Source organism: Aulonocara sp. 'chitande type north' Nkhata Bay, linkage group LG20 (assembly GCF_057382095.1).
Source record: "Aulonocara sp. 'chitande type north' Nkhata Bay isolate Kocher_YH1m ecotype deep benthic linkage group LG20, A_spYH_male_GT1.1, whole genome shotgun sequence".
Classification (NCBI taxonomy): domain Eukaryota; kingdom Metazoa; phylum Chordata; class Actinopteri; order Cichliformes; family Cichlidae; genus Aulonocara; species Aulonocara sp. 'chitande type north' Nkhata Bay.
This window is the reverse complement of record NC_141363.1, coordinates 17,544,253-17,562,146: the sequence shown is the minus strand read 5'-3', so window position 1 is coordinate 17,562,146 and position 17,894 is coordinate 17,544,253. Positions and strand designations below refer to the sequence as shown.

Below are 17,894 nucleotides of genomic sequence, written 5' to 3'. Positions count from 1 at the left end.
CACCTTTATTCATCATTCAAAACCTTCTAGTCACCGCATTCACACACTTAAACTGTGACTAGAGTTGAGGAATATAACTCAAAACACACTTTCCTAAGAGTATTTTAGACATGCTTGTCATAATCAGAAAGAGCAAGTCAAAAACAAACAAACGAAAAATTGAAACCTCCATTAATTCTCACCGCACACACAAGAAATTGAAAAAATAAAACACACCAGCAACTATTGCTAGAGAGAAGTAGTATGTTAGTTTTAAGTATATACAGTGCACTCAATATATTTATATATCTACATCCAAACTCAGTCACTTACTATACATCCCCTACGGCAACTCAATACTTTATTTATAGTCCTCTAATAAACATAAATGGTATCTTAAACACACACTCTACAATGTTTGCAGCAGTATTTGTAAAACCAACTGTGGCTTAAACAGTTCACTGCTTACTCATTTGCATTTTCACTCACACACACACCGTCTAAAAATAGCTCCAGCATTGCCTCAGACTCCTTTCACACAGAGATCTCTTATTTTATATTACAAAGACATCTTATATTTACAACCACTGTCAGATCTGTCAGCTTTAGCGCCTACACAATTTCGACAAATTTAAAATAACCGCCCAGCGGATAAACTCCCTGAGTTTTTTGCGACCAATTAACCAGTATCAGACTTTAACTGTTTCTGGCCTCATCTCTAAAATCCCTAACTCAATTTAAAAGCGTCAACCAACCCAAACTTTGCCTGAAGCTCTATTTTTGGCATTACACAGCCAAGGCTTTCCCCGAAGTTTTAAGTTAAAGTTACACGCCCGAAGTCCAACTTCTTCTGACCAAAAAAGCGCAGGTACCGTTCCAAACGGTAAGGAGACTCTAACTCCTAGCTTCATTCCAGGATGCCCTGTACCCCACAGTTAAGCCAAACTGAACTAACCCTGTTCGCCGACAGGTCAATGTCGCGCGTCCACGACAAGGAGGGAGCATAACCTCCGGGCTCTGCGCTTCCTAGCAGACTTTAACTGCCGTTCTAGAATAATTTATAATACTTTGAAACAACAATCAACACCCCAACACAAGTGTATGACTGAGGCAGATCGACCCTGATGGACAATGGGGACTCTAACCCACAAAATGACCAACCAAGGTCTGACCTAATGACCAACCGGGACTTTAACCCACAAAATGACCAAATTTCCTACCAAACTACTTGAGACTCTAACTCAATTTCTTTGGGACTTCAACCCAGTATTTAAACTTTTCCTGGCAGACTCTAACTGCTCTCGCAGACTTTAACTGCTTTCATTTCTTCTTTCTTCTTAGCAGAACTCTAACTGCTTCAACTCATGAGATTTTTCATCAAAATCAAAACAGACATCCACCAGTAATTTCAGTGAGTAGACTTAAATTTTATCATATCCAATTTGGCACACTTTGGAAATAATTCAACAGGTAGTGCCTTACCTTTCGATAAGCCGGCTTATGCCCACTCACTTTGACCACTGGAATTCATGTCTGCCCGTCAGACCACCTCAGACCACGAATTTCTCCATCTACACCTCCAATTCTCCCTCCTCAACCACCGGACGAAGCCCCCAAATGTTAAGGTTCAAAATTGAGGAGGGAGAGTACAAACCACCCTTGGTCCAGAAGGTCTTGGTCAAACAATGATTTTAATGACTACACACGTGTGGGAAGACAACTCTGTACGCAGACAGCAATTGAGCTTCGACTTAATCAAAGCATGAACAGATATTTTATAGCATCAGGGTTTGATTTACTGACGCCCCTTCATGCGTCACAGATACATTTTATACATAGATCAGATCAACACCACAATGACTTTTAACCCAGAAGATCATCTTCTATTTTCATGGCTGGTACTTTCCGTTCTTGTCTTAAAGTGAATTGTTCCTCTTTCTTGCCGAGACATGACTAATCTCTCCTCTAAATAAATCTAACTCATGTGTGTGTGTGTGTTGACCTCACATGCTCTTTGTGTCACCTCTTCACCTACTAACTGTCTGTGTCTCGTCCTCAAATGCTCTTTCTCAATTCACCTGTTGCACTTCTGACCTTTCACCAGACCAGAGGCTCACTGAGACTATATGTATGTCTTCTACTAAATAAATGTTTTAACCAAGAACCTCTACTTAAAACCTTAATATAAAATGACCTGATATAAGTGTTTTGTAAGCATGTACGCAGTTTTAACCTTCTATAGCTCCAAGTCACTTGCACAATAGATTGTCCGGACATCGCGCCGAACAAAGCTTCCAACCCCCAATTAATTGACCGAGCTCCAACTCTTTAATAAGCACAGATATGCATTGTGTATAAAATAGTTATAACTGCATCTGAAATACAAAATTAACATCATCATAAACATCTTAAGGCCATCTTAAAGCTATCTGTTACATTGTTAAAGCCTCGTCTTAGCCTGCTGCTCAAAATAACTTCCTGCTTCTGCAAACTCTCTGCAAGCCTGTTTCCTGTCAGCCTGTGACTTTTAGCCTTTCTGAAAGACACACACTGTTCAACCCCTGAATGCAATATAAACTCCAGATTATATTATTAATGCAATGGTAATAATGATGATTATTTAACAATAGCAGTAAAATAATTTCCCTGCTCCACAACGGGGAGCTCCAAGGGCTGTGGCTGGGTCGTGCCAAACCGTTCTCTACTAGATAGCTGACTTCCTTCTTCATCACCTCGCGCTTTCCCATGGGACAGTGGTACGCATGCTGTTTGATTGGGGTTGCATCACCAACACTGATATCATGTTCACAGACACTAGTACGCGAGGGCACATCACCAAAGAGAGAAGTGTAAGAGTGCAGTAGGCTAAGCACATCTTCGCATTGTGAAGGGAACAGATGAGACAAGTGGGCCGTTACCTCGGCTAAGTAAGCTGAATTCGCCAACCGCCCACACTGTTGTCCCTCAGAAAGCATATGCAGATTGTCGTCAGCACTGGCCTATACGCTAGGGTTGCCAACTCCCTGAAAAATAAATAAGGGACACCTCGTGGCCAGGGCCGGGCGACCCAGTTGTCTTCACCCTTCCCAGTGTGGTGAATTTTCTAGCTCTTTTTTTTGTGTGTGAAATTATTTTTTTAACCATTTGACTTGAAGTTGATTTAAGTACATGCATATTCTATTCTTTGTGATATGAACACATGTGAAACAAATGATCATTTAGCCATTTATTTTTAGCTCAAAATGACAACATTAACACAGTAAAACAAGTCTCTTTCTTAAACAGAAGCCTGTCATGCTTAACTTTTGAGAATATAAGTAAATCTTTCTTTAAAAGAACTCTGTCCTGCTTAACTTAAAATAATAGAAAACAATAGAAAGAAAAATATTCTTGTAACAGTGCACATTTAGTGCATTTAGTACAATTGGCTTCAGTTGAGGTATTATTTCAGCTTTTCTAATGCTAATCAGCTGCTCCTGTTTGTAAACCCGCTTGTTCCCATGATTACGCATCTTAACTCATCATCATTATTCATCTATGTATTACTTTTATGTATTAGTCATCTATTTGTTGTAATCATCTATCCTTGCAGTTGTTTATTACACAAAATAAATTATATTATCACACTTCTGGCCACATAGCGCTGATATTCACTGCACATGCCCATATTAACTTTTTCCAGCCAGGTGTTTTCCTTTTCCCATTCTTCCCTTTCTCTGAGGGGAACAAACATTGCTGCTCTAATGCTGGGCTTACACTGTGCGGTTTTTGGCCCATTTTGAGCCGATTTTTGAGTGATCGGACCGATTTTGGCCTTCATCGTGCGTCGTGTAGTATACGTGGGGTAACGAGAAGTGATTAACACCTCACGACCAGCTCCCGATCATCAATCGCTCGTGAAGGTGTCACCACAGGCGCTCACACTGCTCACGCGCAAACACGTAAACGTCGGTGAAAAAGACGGAGCAGCACAGCAGTGCAGCGTGTGATCTGGACACAAGCGATGGAGGCACTACTTGTAGAACTTCGAAAAGGCTCGGATGAGCTTTCCAATGTGGCCTCACAAAATGATCACGACCACAACAACCGTGAAAATAGTTGGATTTACATTGCTGCTCAATCACAGCTGCCTGATCAATGTTTTTCATTAGCAATTTAGCAAAGTTGATGGTGGTGGTGGCGTGTCTGTGTGAGTGAAAGACAGAGAGAGGGAGAGCGACAGATTTTCTGTTATAACCTTCATTTTATGGAGGCACAGTGTGAGCACTCAGGTCGCATCAGAGCATCGGGCGGTATAGTGTGAGACCTGCATCGTGACCTACCAACTTCTAACCCCTGCGAGTCAATCGTGCAGTTTGAGCAGGAGCTGAATAACGTGACTGAAAAAATCGCACAGTGTCTGCCCAGCTTTAGGTGTACTGTCGTCCGAGACTTGCACCGCAGTGTCAGCGTTTGTTTCCCTGTTGGCCATGCTTGTTGTTGTGGTCATCTGTTGTCTTCCGGTATTTTCTCCGTAAGCGACCTTTCCTCGACCAATGAGATGAGCGGTAATCTGAATTGTCATACTCGAATTGTCATAAGTGTGGTGTCAGCTCATTGGTCACAAAGCAGGAGAGGGGCTGGGAATTATGTTTTCAAACAAAGCGTTAATTCCATTAACATTTATAGACTACTTTTGATTCTCACTGTATTACGGGACAAAGTGCGTCCCTTATTAGCTCAATACGGGACGTGTACTTTTGTTTCGAAATACGGGACGATTCCGTATTTTAAGGGACGGTTGGCAACCCTACTATACGCTCAGCACGATGGCAGAGACAGAACTGGGGGTTGCTGCGCTGGCAACAGTCTCATGGGTTTCCCTATCATGGTAGGGTTTCAACACGTTAATGTGGCACAAGGCGAGTTTTCCTCCTGCGTTCTGGGGTACTGAGGACATAATCTGTTTCAGACACCTTCCTTACTATAACATATGGTTCCGCAACATGGGCCGAAAGAGCAGAACCGGGCAACGGTAGCAACACTAGGACTTTGTCTCCAGCCTGAAAAGGTCTTTTCACAGCCTTTCTGTCATACAAATTCTTCATGCTTGCCTGGGAGGTGGCGCTGTCACTTGGTGTTCGCTCGCTCTGCGGTAGAGTATCACTTCCTGTTCCTGCTCAAACACAGTGGTGTTTCTGAGTAGCTTATTTGCTTAGCAATTTAATTAACAACTTTTAAATACATTCTTCTTTCATAGTATAATTTTCACGTGCTTCATCCGAAGCACACTTTCTGTGTACTCACTACCTAATTTATAGCCAAAGTATTCACTCACTGTCTCTGTACTGTTTCGCTAGCTTAGCTTAGCTCGTAGCCGACTCGTTAGCACCATGGCTACTTCACCTGTCCCTCCTGCACTTTCTTGCTCATTGTGTCAGATGTTTAGTTACTCCTCGGCCTCCTTTAGCAGTAATGATATCTGTAACAAATGTAGCATATTTGCAGCTCTGGAGGCCAGGATTACTGAATTGGAGACTCGGCTTCGCACCCTTCATTCACCTGTAGCTAGCCAGGCCCCTGTAGCTGGTGCAGCCGAAGATAGCATAGGCCCCGCTAACTGTTCCCCGGCAGACCCCAAGCAGCTGGGGAAAGAGGGCGGCTGGGTCACGGTGAGGAGGAAGCATAGTCCTAAACAGAAGCCCCAGGTACACCACCAACCCGTTTATGTGTCTAACCGTTTTTCCCCACTCGATGACACACCCGCCGGGGGTCAAACTCTGGTAATTGGTGATTCTGTTCTCAGACATGTGAAGCTAGAGACACCGGCAACCATAGTCAATTGTCTTCCAGGGGCCAGAGCAGGTGACATTGAAGGAAATTTAAAACTGCTGGCTAAGGGTAAACGTAAATTCAGTAAAATCATAATTCACGTTGGCAGTAATGACACCCGGTTACGCCAATCGGAGGTCACTAAAATCAATATTGAATCGGTGTGCAACTTTGCTAAAACAATGTCGGACTCTGTAGTTTTCTCTGGTCCCCTCCCCAATCAGACCAGGAGTGACATGTTTAGCCGCATGTTCTCCTTAAATTGCTGGCTGTCTGAGTGGTGTCCCAGAAACGATGTGGGCTTCATAGATAATTGGCAAACCTTCTGGAGGAAACCTGGTCTTGTTAGGAGAGACGGCATCCATCCCACTTTGGATGGAGCAGCTCTCATTTCTAGAAATATGGACAAATTTATTAAACCCCCCAAAATATGACTATCCAGAGTTGGGACCAGGAAGCAGAGTTGCAGTCTTACACGCCTCTCTGCAGCTTCTCTCCTCCTGCTACCCCCCCAAAAACCCATCTCCATAGAGACTGTGTCAGCTCCCAAACAGACAAAAAACAAATTAAAATACAGCAACAAACGACTTAAACATAAACAATTACAAAGAAAGAACAATACAGTATCCACATCTGAACCAAAGAGTAAAACAGTGAAATGTGGATTATTAAATATTAGGTCTCTCTCCTCCAAGTCTCTGTTAGTACATGACTTAATAATTGATCAACAAATTGATTTACTCTGCCTTACAGAAACCTGGTTGCAGCAGGATGATTATGTTAGTTTAAATGAATCAACACCCCCGAGTCATTCTAACTACCAGAAACCTCGAAGCACAGGCCGAGGGGGCGGTGTGGCAGCAATTTTTCACACCAGCCTATTAATTAATGAAAGACCAAGACAGACTTTTAATTCATTTGAAAGCCTGATGCTTAACATTGTCCACCCCAGCTGTGAAACTCAGAAACCAGTCTTACTTGTTATCATCTATCGTCCACCTGGGCCTTACACAGAGTTTCTGTCTGATTTCTCAGAGTTTATATCTAATTTAGTTCTGAGCTCAGATAAAATAATTATTGTGGGTGATTTTAACATCCATGTAGATGCTAAAAATGACAGCCTCAACATGGCATTTAATCTGTTATTAGACTCAATTGGTTTCTCTCAAAATGTAAAAGAACCCACCCACCACTTTAATCACACTCTAGATCTTGTTTTAACATATGGCATAGAAACTGAACATTTAATAGTGTTTCCTGAAAACCCTCTCCTGTCTGATCATTTCCTGATAACATTTACATTTACAATAATTGATTACACAGCGGTGGAAAGTAGACTTTATCAAAGTAGATGTCTTTCTGAAAGCGCTGTAACTAAGTTTAAGAATATAATCCACCCACTGTTATCATCTTCAATGCCCTGTACCAACACAGAGCAGAGCAGCTATCTGAACGCTACCCCAACAGAGGTCGATTATCTTGTTAATAATTTCACCTCCTCACTACGTACGACTCTGGATACTGTAGCTCCAGTGAAAACTAAGGTCTCTAATCAGAAGTATTTGACTCCGTGGTATAATTCTCAAACACGTAGCCTAAAGCAGATGACTCGTAATCTGGAGAGGAAATGGCGTGTCACAAATTTAGAGGATCATCATTTAGCCTGGAGAAATAGTTTGCTGCTTTATAAGAAAGCCCTCCGCAAAGCCAGAACATCTTACTATTCATCACTGATTGAAGAAAATAAGAACAACCCCAGGTTTCTCTTCAGCACTGTAGCCAGGCTGACAAAAAGTCAGAGCTCTTTTGAGTCAACCATCCCTTTAACGTTAACTAGTAATGACTTCATGAACTTCTTCACAAATAAAATTTTTATCATTAGAGAAAAAATTACCAGTAATCATCCCACAGATGTAATATTATCTACAGCTACTCTTAGTACCATTGATGTTAAGTTAGACTCTTTTTCTCCAATTGATCTTTCTGAGTTAACTTCAATAATTACTTCCTCCAAACCTTCAACATGTCTTTTAGACCCCATTCCTACAAAACTGCTCAAAGAAGTCCTGCCATTAATTAATTCTTCGATCTTAAATATGATCAACCTATCTTTAATAATCGGCTATGTACCACAGGCCTTCAAGCTGGCTGTAGTTAAACCTTTACTCAAAAAGCCATCTCTAGACCCAGCAGTCTTAGCTAATTATAGGCCAATCTCCAACCTTCCTTTCATATCAAAAATCCTTGAAAGAGTAGTTGTCAAACAGCTAACAGATCATCTGCAGAGGAATGGTTTATTTGAAGAGTTTCAGTCAGGTTTCAGAGCTCATCACAGCACAGAAACAGCTTTAGTGAAGGTTACAAATGATCGTCTTATGGCCTCTGACAGTGGACTCATCTCTGTGCTTGTCCATCTAGACCTTAGTGCAGCATTCGATACTGTTGACCATAATATCCTATTAGAGCGATTAGAACATGCTTGTAGGTATTACAGGTACTGCACTGCAGTGGTTTGTATCATATCTATCTAATAGACTCCAATTTGTGCATGTAAATGGAGAGTCCTCTTCACACACTGAGGTTAATTATGGAGTTCCACAGGGTTCAGTGCTAGGACCAATTCTGTTTACATTATACATGCTTCCCTTAGGCAGCATCATTAGAAGACATAGCATACATTTTCACTGCTATGCCGATGACACCCAGCTCTATCTGTCCATGAAGCCAGATAACACACACCAATTAGTTAAACTGCAGGAATGTCTTAAAGACCTGGATGGCCGCTAACTTTTTGCTTCTTAATTCAGATAAAACTGAGGTTATTGTACTCGGCCCTGAAAATCTTAGAAATATGGTATCTAACCAGATTCTTACTCTGGATGGCATTACCTTGGCCTCCAGTAACACTGTGAGGAACCTTGGAGTCATTTTTGACCAGGACATGTCCTTCAAAGCACATATTAAACAAATATGTAAGACTGCTTTCTTCCATTTGTGCAACATCTCTAAAATTAGAAATATCCTGTCTCAGAGTGACGCTGAAAAACTAGTTCATGCATTTATTACTTCCAGGCTGGACTACTGTAATTCATTATTATCAGGATGTCCAAAAAACTCACTGAAAAGCCTTCAGCTAATCCAAAATGCTGCAGCAAGAGTACTGACAGGGACTAGAAAGAGAGAGCATATTTCTCCTGTTTTGGCTTCCCTTCATTGGCTTCCTGTTAAATCCAGAATTGAATTCAAAATCCTGCTCCTCACATACAAGGTCTTAAATAATCAGGCCCCATCTTATCTTAATGACCTTGTAGTACCATATCACCCTATTAGAGCACTTCGCTCTCGCTCTGCAGGCCTACTTGTTGTTCCTAGAGTATTTAAAAGTAGAATGGGAGGCAGAGCCTTCAGTTTTCAGGCCCCTCTTCTGTGGAACCAGCTTCCAGTTTGGATTCGGGAGACAGACACTATCTCTACTTTCAAGATTAGGCTTAAAACTTTCCTTTTTGCTAAAGCATATAGTTAGGGCTGGACCAGGTGATCCTGAATCCTCCCTTAGTTATGCTGCAATAGACGTAGGCTGCTGGGGGATTCCCATGATGCATTGAGTTTTTCCTTTCCAGTCACCTTTCTCACTCACTATGTATTAATAGACCTCTCTGCATTGAATCATATCTGTTATTAACCTCTGTCTCTCTTCCACAGCATGTCTTTTATCCTGTCTTCCTTCTGTCACCCCAACCGGTCGCAGCAGATGGCCGCCCCTCCCTGAGCCTGGTTCTGCCGGAGGTTTCTTCCTGTTAAAAGGGAGTTTTTCCTTCTCACTGTCGCCAAAGTGCTTGCTCATAGGGGGTCATATGATTGTTGGGTTTTTCTCTGTATCTATGAAGCGCCTTGAGGCGACTTTTGTTGTGATTTGGCGCTATATAAATAAAATTGAATTGAATTGAATTGAATTGGGATGCACACAGGGCCTCTTTTGATAATGAGGTAGCATGTTGCCAGCGATCCCTACACGTCTTCACAAAATCTGCCACGTTAGTTTTTGGAACACCACCGCTAAGGAACCCCTCTTTCAACAACTTTAGTGGGCCCCACACATCACGGCCAAACACAAGGGTAACTGGGCTGAACCCCACGGACTCCTGCTTAGCATCGCGTATCGCAAACAGCACAAAGGGGACACCCTCATCCCAACTCCTGCCCGTGTCATGGCAGCACTTTTTCAGCATCGCCTTAAGCGTCTGGTGCCAACGCTCAAGTGCACCCTGCGACTCTGGGTGGTAAGCACTGGGCACAGAGCGAGAAATGCCAAGGGAGTGTAAAGTCTATTTAAATGCTCGGGATAAGAAGTTAGTTCCCTGGTCCGTTTGCACTGTTTTTGGGAGACCAAAGGTGGTAAAAAATTTGATTAGCGCCTTAGTAATGTTTGCAGTGGTGATCCTCCGCAGAGGAATTGCTTCGGGGAATCTCGTGGACAAACACATTATGGTCAATAAAAACTGATTATCTGCCCGTGTTCTTGGCAATGGACCAACACAATCCACCAAAACGTGTTCAAATGGCTCACCAACAGCAGGTATTGGACATAGTGGGGCGGGGGGCACAGTTTGGTTTGGTTTGCCCACTAGTTGACACGTGTTACAGGTATTACAATACCTTGCAACATCTGCCTTCATTGCCGGCGAGAATAAGTGCTGCAGAATACGGTCATACGTTTTAGTTATCCCCAAATGTCCTGACCAGGAATGATCATGGGCTAATTGTAGCACATGCTGACGGAGACTAGCCGGGACCACTATCGGTTGGACTACACTTCAGTCCTCCCCTGGCTTTGAGGTCCACCTGCGCATTAACAATCCATCACAAACAAAAAAATGTCTGCTTCCTGTCTCCTGTCGGACCATCACTCTCATCTATGGCGGCAAAACATTTGGCTAATGACGGGTCCTCTTTCTGAGCATCATAAGGGCCCCCCGTGTGAGGAGGGGGGGGGGCTGCGGGTTCAGGAGCAGGCTCAGCTACCTCTTGAGCCAGTTCCTTGGCATCAGGACCCACCTCCTCCTCGGAGGGCATCATATCCTTTTCCAAAATAGAGCCAGTCACCGACTCTGACAAGTCAACCACTTCTCCCTGCCGATGGGCGTGTGACCGGGTAAGAACACCTACAGGAAATACATCCGGGTGCTGCCGGCTTAAAGCATCTGACAAAGGCCTTGGGTCAGGAGTCTTCGTGACCTCTGGGGTAGGATAAACCTTCCCGCCTGCTATGTCATTGCCCATTATGAAATCCACGCCATCAATTGAGAAGCAAGGACACACAGCCACAGGAAAAATACCACTTACTAGGTCACTCCGCACCCAAATTCGATTGAGGGGGGCAGGCACATAAGTCATCCCGACGCCTCTCACAATAACGTCAGTGCCACTGGCAGTCTTTTCATCAAAGGCAAGTGCACTGGCCAGCATGAGGGACTGTGAGCCACCTGTGTCACGTGAGATGGTCACAGTACGCTCATCTTCAGGCTCACCAGAGAGCGACACCGCTCCTTTAAAAATGAAGGGTTTAAAACATTCATCAGGAGTCTCAGTGCTAAGGGGTCTGTTAACAGGAGGAGCGATTTTAATCAGCCCCATCCCTTTTGGCTTACGTGGTGTTGAGGCTGGCTGTCTTCGCCTGTAGGCCTCGCAGTCCGCTATTAAATGGCCAGATTTAAAACAGTAAAAACATTTCCGGTCTGACCTGGGACGAGGCACAGGTACCTCTCCCCTTGTGTCTGGCTCACCACTAGCACCACTAGCCTTCGCTAGGGTGTCGCGTCGCTCATGCATAACGACACTGGCTTTATGGACGAGTGCGAACTCGTCCATAAAGCGGCCTGCTGCAACGTGGAAACCTTCTGTTCGTTCAGATATACTGTCATCCGCTCGGAGAATCAACTCCCGTACTGAAACTAGGTCTGCGGCTTTATAGGCCATACACATATACATATAAGTGTGACCTCTGTGTAGTGTCTTCTCTGGTCTGCATTCACAACAAAAAGGCAATGGTTAGAATGCTCTCTTTTTAATTTCGTGGGCAATCAGCACAAAATCTCGCAGGAATCCTCCATTATTCTGAGGATTACATTTCCACTTGCAGTGTGATCGTATAGTGGTAAATTTATACAACCAAAATAGAAAAACTTCAACACCATTAACATTGCATGTTAAATTTCCCAAATGAAAGGAATATAGAAATATATTTTAAAGCTGTGTTACAGAGTATAGCATGGTGGAAAAGGATGGAGAGAATCCCCCACTAAGCTTTTGGGTTGGCATTTCTTTAGATTTTGTTTTGTATTAATTGCATGCTTTGGTGTTTGTTTGTGTTTGATGTGAGGTGTGGGCGACACCCATGTGGGAGTGGAGATTCTACTTTAGTCCAGCTGCCAGCTATTTGGAGTTGAATACAGGGAGCAGCTGATAGGGGAGGATTGGAGCCCTTCTCTATAAAGGGGAGAGGAAACAGGAAGTAGGGGTTGTCGTTGTTTTTTTAGTAGGACACTGGTGAAGCAGGGAAGCCTCGAAGATCCAGGATGAAGTGTGCACATTTTAATGGAAAAGATTTTTAACCTGGCCTGGTTTTGCTTTTAAAATAAACTGAGGATGTTGGGATGTGAGTGGATGTGCTGGAAGGCAGGAAAACAAACACTGGACTGGAGACTCTCTGTGCCCCTGACAAGGAAACTGGACAAGTTTTGGGGAAGTTCCAGCTCCCAGGATGTGATGTGGAGACCCAGCCTCGAACGAAGTCAGGCCTGAAAAGGTGGGTGGCAAGCCTTTTTGAGGAAGCTGCAGGATTGATACGTTTTGGCTGCTTGTTCTTCCAAGTGACCACCTTTCCCCTGTTTGTAACCAGGCTAACAACCCTGACCGCGGTGGTTTTGGGCCTTGGATTCCTGGCCAGAGTTGTGTCTTCAGCCAGTAGTTTTACCCGGAGAAAGAACAAATAAATCTTGTGTAACCCATTACAGTGTGCGTGTGGTGGTTCGTTACTGGTCAATATTAGAGCTACTACTTTCTTGTACGGAGGCCATTTTGGGCCTTACGTAACATTTGGCGTTTGTCGACAGGATTTGTGACCAGTATACAAACCCACCTGCCTTAGACTGATTAATATGGCGGATGAGCTATCTGAAACCATTAATATGGTGTCACCATTCTTTATTGGTGCGCCCTGGGTACCAAAATTTTGTGGGCTTAACACGAATTATGAAGATTGGGCGAGCCAAATTAGTGCAATGCTCCGTGCTCAAAAGTGGTCGATAGAACAGCAGTGTGATTTTGTACTGAGTGCATTAGGAGGAGAACCACGACGTGAAATTCTTATTTTGGAGCAAGTGGAGCGGGATACGCCAGATAAGATCTTTCTTCAACTTAAAGAACTGTATGGGGATAAAACAGCTGTGGGTACCTTGCGTGCCATGTTTTATGAGTGCAGACAAAGGGCAGAAGAGCCTATTAGAAAGTTCACTTTACGTTTAAGGGAGATAGGCCATCGCCTGCAAACAAAAGAGCCACAAGACCCTCGGCGTGCCGACCTGCACATGCGTGATCAGTTTGTCTTGGGCCTCAGGGAGGGTGAGATACAGCACGATCTACGGCGTCTGTTAAGGCATGACCCTAATCTCTCATTTGAACAGGTGCGTAAAGAGGCTTTGCAATTGGAAGCAGATGCGCTGCATAGTTTATATGAAGACTCCGCTTGTGCCGTAGTAAAAGGGGATCTAAAGTGGCAGGATACCTTGAATTGGAAATAAGTCTTCAAGTAACTTAAAGAAGTCCAGACGCTTTTCTTTGCAAGCTCCTTTGACCTTGAATTGGAAAGATAAATTTAAAGTGGAGATTCTCGCAGAAATGAAGGAGCAAATTATGGATCTCAAGAATACTCTTCAGGAGGAGCTGAGGGAATTTGTTCGACCAGCACCAATGCCACAGACGTGTTCAGCTCCCAGAGGTGAGAGAGAAAGGCGGAACTTTAGTTCCTCTCAGTATAGGAGATGTGCTGAAGTGTCTGAGCCACCCCCAGCGACAAAGCAAATCTCACGGTAGGTGGAACGACCACGGCATAAGTGGGATGAACAAGGGCAGCCCATCTGTAGTAAGTGTGGAGCCAGTGGACACATGGTAAGAGAGTGTCGGGGCACTCCATCTCAGATGGCTTTAAATGAGTAAATCCAGTCACTATGGGCCAGGTGACTGGAAAGGATGACAGTGGTCCAGCCCAGTTAAATCACTCTCAATTTCTAGGGACATGCCGTCAAGTAGAGGTATTCGTTGATGGTAAGGAAGTGACATTTTTGCTATATACTGGGTCTAATGTAACATTAATGGCACAAGCCTGTTTTAGGAGATTGTTTGGTGAGTAGGAGCCAGGAAAAGAAAGCGATCTCAATTGGTTAAAGCTGAAGGCAGCAAATGGATTGGCTATTCCTTATGTGGGCTATGTGCTAGCTGAAGTACAGGTGGGAGGCATTACTTTGAAGGATATGGGAATTGTGATTTCAAAGGATGATCCCAATAATCCTAATGCATTACCTATCTTAGGTATGAATATCATCGTTCCATGCTGGGATATGCTTTTCTCGAAACCTCAGATACAGACCCAGACCTGGCCTGTTGGCTCAACTGTAGACACTCAACAAGCGTGGGCATCCGCTTTTCAGGACTGTCAGAGAATTCAGGCAGCTGCCCCTGTACAACAGGTAGGGACCCTTTGACCAGCTTATCGCCATCCGGTGATGGTCCCTGAGCACAGCGAGCAGGTGATTTGGGCCAGGGCCCCACAGACACTGAGGAAAGGACAATGTATTTTGGTGGAGCCACTGGAAGGGCCTAGTACAGTTGCTGTTGCTCGATCCCTAGGAATTGTCCGTAGAGGCTGAGTCCCCATCAAAGTAAGGAACCTCAACCCTTTTCCTATCACGTTACGACGTTACGAGGCCCTTGCTACATTCTCCACGGAAAATGTTGACATTCAGGAGCCTTTTGAAGTTACTTTTGAGCAAACCAGGCCAGGTATTGTTGAAGTTGGTGTACACCAGGTGAGCTCGGAACCACCTGGTAAAGCTCCTCATATTGAAGTTATGACACAAGGGAAGTCAAACCTATCCATAGAGGAGCAAGAAAAGTTAAATGGTCTCTTGAGGAAATGGGGCGATGTGTTTGCTGCCGACGAAGAGGATTATGGCAACACAGATGTAATCACGCACTCTATCCCGACAGGTATGGCACCTCCCATTAGAGAGCGGTACAGGCCAATTCCCCCTAAAATGTATCAGGAAGTGCGAGAGTTGCTGAATAATATGATTCGATCAGGGGTGGTGAGGGAGAGTACAAGTCCCTGGGCAGCACCCATTGTCCTGGTACGGAAAAAAAATGGGGAATTGAGATTTTGTGTGGATTACCGCAAGTTAAATGCAGTGACACATAAAGATGCCCATCCACTACCTAGAATTGAAGAGACCTTGACGATGCTGACTAAATCAAAATACTACTCCACTCTTGATCTAGCAAGTGGGTATTGGCAAGTGAAAGTTTCCGAAGCTGACAGAGAAAAGACTGCATTTTGTACTCCTTTTGGCTTGTATGAATTTGAAAGAATGCCTTTTGGTTTGTGTAATGCCCCAGCAACATTCCAAAGGTTGATGCAAAGTTGCTTGGGAAGTCAAATCACAGAGTCTGCTTTTGTATATCTGGATGATGTGATAGTATACTCACCGGATTTCAACAGCCATCTAGAGCATCTGCAAGCAGTGTTTACAAGATTGAAGAGCTATGGGCTGAAGTTGTGACCTGATAAATGTGTTCTTTTCCAGCAGCAGGTGAAGTTCCTGGGTCACCTGGTGAACAGTGAGGGTGTGGCTCCGGACCCTGATAAGATTGCCGCTGTACAGAAGTGGCCGGCCCCGCAGACTATTCATCAGGTGCGTTCCTTTTTGGGCTTTGCCGGTTACTATCGGCGGTTCATTGCAGGATTTGCAAGTGTTGCTAGGCCTCTTAACTCATTGCTGGTGGGAGTACCTAAGAATAAAAAACAGAATATTCCCATAAACTGGGATGAGAATTGTCAACAGTCCTTTGATCTTCTGAAGCAGAAACTGCTAGAGGCGCCTATTTTAGCTTTTGCTGATTTCAGATTACCCTTTCGGCTCTACACGGATGCCAGTAAAGTGGGCCTTGGTGCAGTACTTTCTCAAGTACAAGATGGGAAAGAATGTGTGATAGCCTATGCTAGCAGAAGCTTAGCACCCACAGAAAGAGATGATGCAAACTATAGCTCCTTTAAATTGGAGCTGCTCGCTCTGAAATGGGCGGTGACTGAGAAATTTAAAGACTATCTATGGGGGTCTCTGTTTACAGTTTATACTGACAATAATCCATTGGTCCATTTATCGACTGCAAAAGTGGGCGCAGTGGAGCAACGGTGGGTAGCGCAACTTGCAAATTATCAATTTGATATCAAGTACCGGCCCGGCCAGGAAAATGTGAATGCTGATGTTCTGTCTAGAATGCCATTACAGGTGCAACCCCAAGATCTGGTGTCCCCACAGAGGGTGGGTGAAGGAGCACGGGTTCAGGCTGTGAACATTGATTGGGATCCAGGACACTGGAAAAGCTTACAGGAGCAGGACCCCACGTTGTATAGAGTGAGACATTATATGGCCCAAGGAAGGACACCATCGGGGGAGGAGAGACGTCAGGAGTCTACTGCAGTCTTAAATTACATGAGACAATGGTCACGGCTGGAGCTGTTGGAGGGTGTGTTGGTCCGCAGGGGAGTGGATTCCAACACATATGAGGCTTATTATCAAATCCTTGTTCCTTTGCAGGAACAGCAATTAACATGGAAGGCTTTCCATGAAAGGAATGGTCATCTGGGGGTGGCAAAGACACTCTCAATGTTGCGCCGTAGTTTTTACTGGCTTCAAATGGAGAAGAGAGTGCGTGACTGGACAGCATCCTGTGAACGGTGTGTACGTCATAAAGGCCGTGGTGACGGTAAGGCCCCGCTTATTCCTGTTTTGACACACGCACCTCTCCAAATTGTGGCGGTTGATTTCCTTACACTAAGTAGACCGGCAGACTCATACCAGTACATTTTGGTTGCTACTGATGTGTTTACAAAGTACGCTTGGGCAATACCTACCAGGGATCAGACTGCTTCAACCACAGCTAAGATGTTGTTGAAACACATTATTCAGCCAATTGGATGTCCAGAACAACTGCACTCGGACCAAGGCACCAACTTTGAGTCCGCCCTCATAAAAGAACTCTGCCAGTATTATAATTGCCAGAAAAGTCGAACCACTGCCTATCACCCTCAGGGCAATGGGGCCTGCGAACGTTTCAACCAGACATTAATAAACATGTTGTCCACCCTAGAGGAAGAGAAGCGAACTCGGTGGGTGCAATACTTACCAGAACTGCTCCAGGCCTATAACAATTCTGTCCATGCATCTACAGGTTATACCCCCCACTACTTGATGTTTGGATGGAATGCTCGTCTGCCAGTTGAGCTGTCTATGGGGATGAAGAGATCCACAGAGCCAACAACCACCCAAGAGTGGGTTAAGAGACATCATGAGCGCTTGAGGCTGGCATACCAAATGGTGGAGAAGAGCAGTCAGAAGGCTGCAAGCCGGATGAAGGGCAGGTATGATGTTGGAGCTAGGGCAGCTCCATTGCTCCCAGGAGAAAGGGTTTTAGTCCATACAACAAGAAGGGATGGACAAGGTAAATTGGCAGCACACTGGGAGGAAGAGATCCAAATTATAGTCGGTCAGCCAAACCCTACAGACCCAGTTTACAGAATTCGGCCGGAAGGTAAAGATGGTCCTGTTAGAGTGGTTCATCGCAATCGCCTGCGCATATGTACTTTCCTACCTTCAGATGACTATAAAACAGGAGATGGCACCCCAGAACCAGAGACGACAGCCACGCATGACATAGCAACAGTCTCAGATCACTATCCCCCCTCCTACCAGTCTGCCCCTGCAATTCAGGAGGGTCTAAGGGGATCTGCCCGTGAAAATTTTGGGAAACCCCCATCTCGATATAGTTAG

The 17,894-nt window shown here is 44.4% G+C and overlaps 1 protein-coding gene across 1 annotated transcript; it reads left to right on the top strand.

Moving 5' to 3' along the window:
- Window positions 1-16,340: 16,340 nt before the first annotated feature.
- LOC147305390 (uncharacterized) lies at window positions 16,341-17,894 on the top strand. Its single transcript, XM_086278064.1, has 2 exons — window positions 16,341-16,830; window positions 17,296-17,894. Exons 1-2 carry the CDS (start codon window positions 16,341-16,343, stop codon window positions 17,892-17,894), a joined length of 1,089 nt encoding a protein of 362 aa, XP_086134190.1.

Coding starts and splice junctions, on each gene's coding strand:
- LOC147305390 (XM_086278064.1), top strand. CDS start 16,341: ATGCCATTACAGGTGCAACCCCAAGATCTGGTGTCCCCACAGAGGGTG. Junction 16,831..17,295: donor TCATAAAGGCCGTGGTGACG/GTAAGGCCCCGC, acceptor ATGCATCTACAG/GTTATACCCCCCACTACTTG.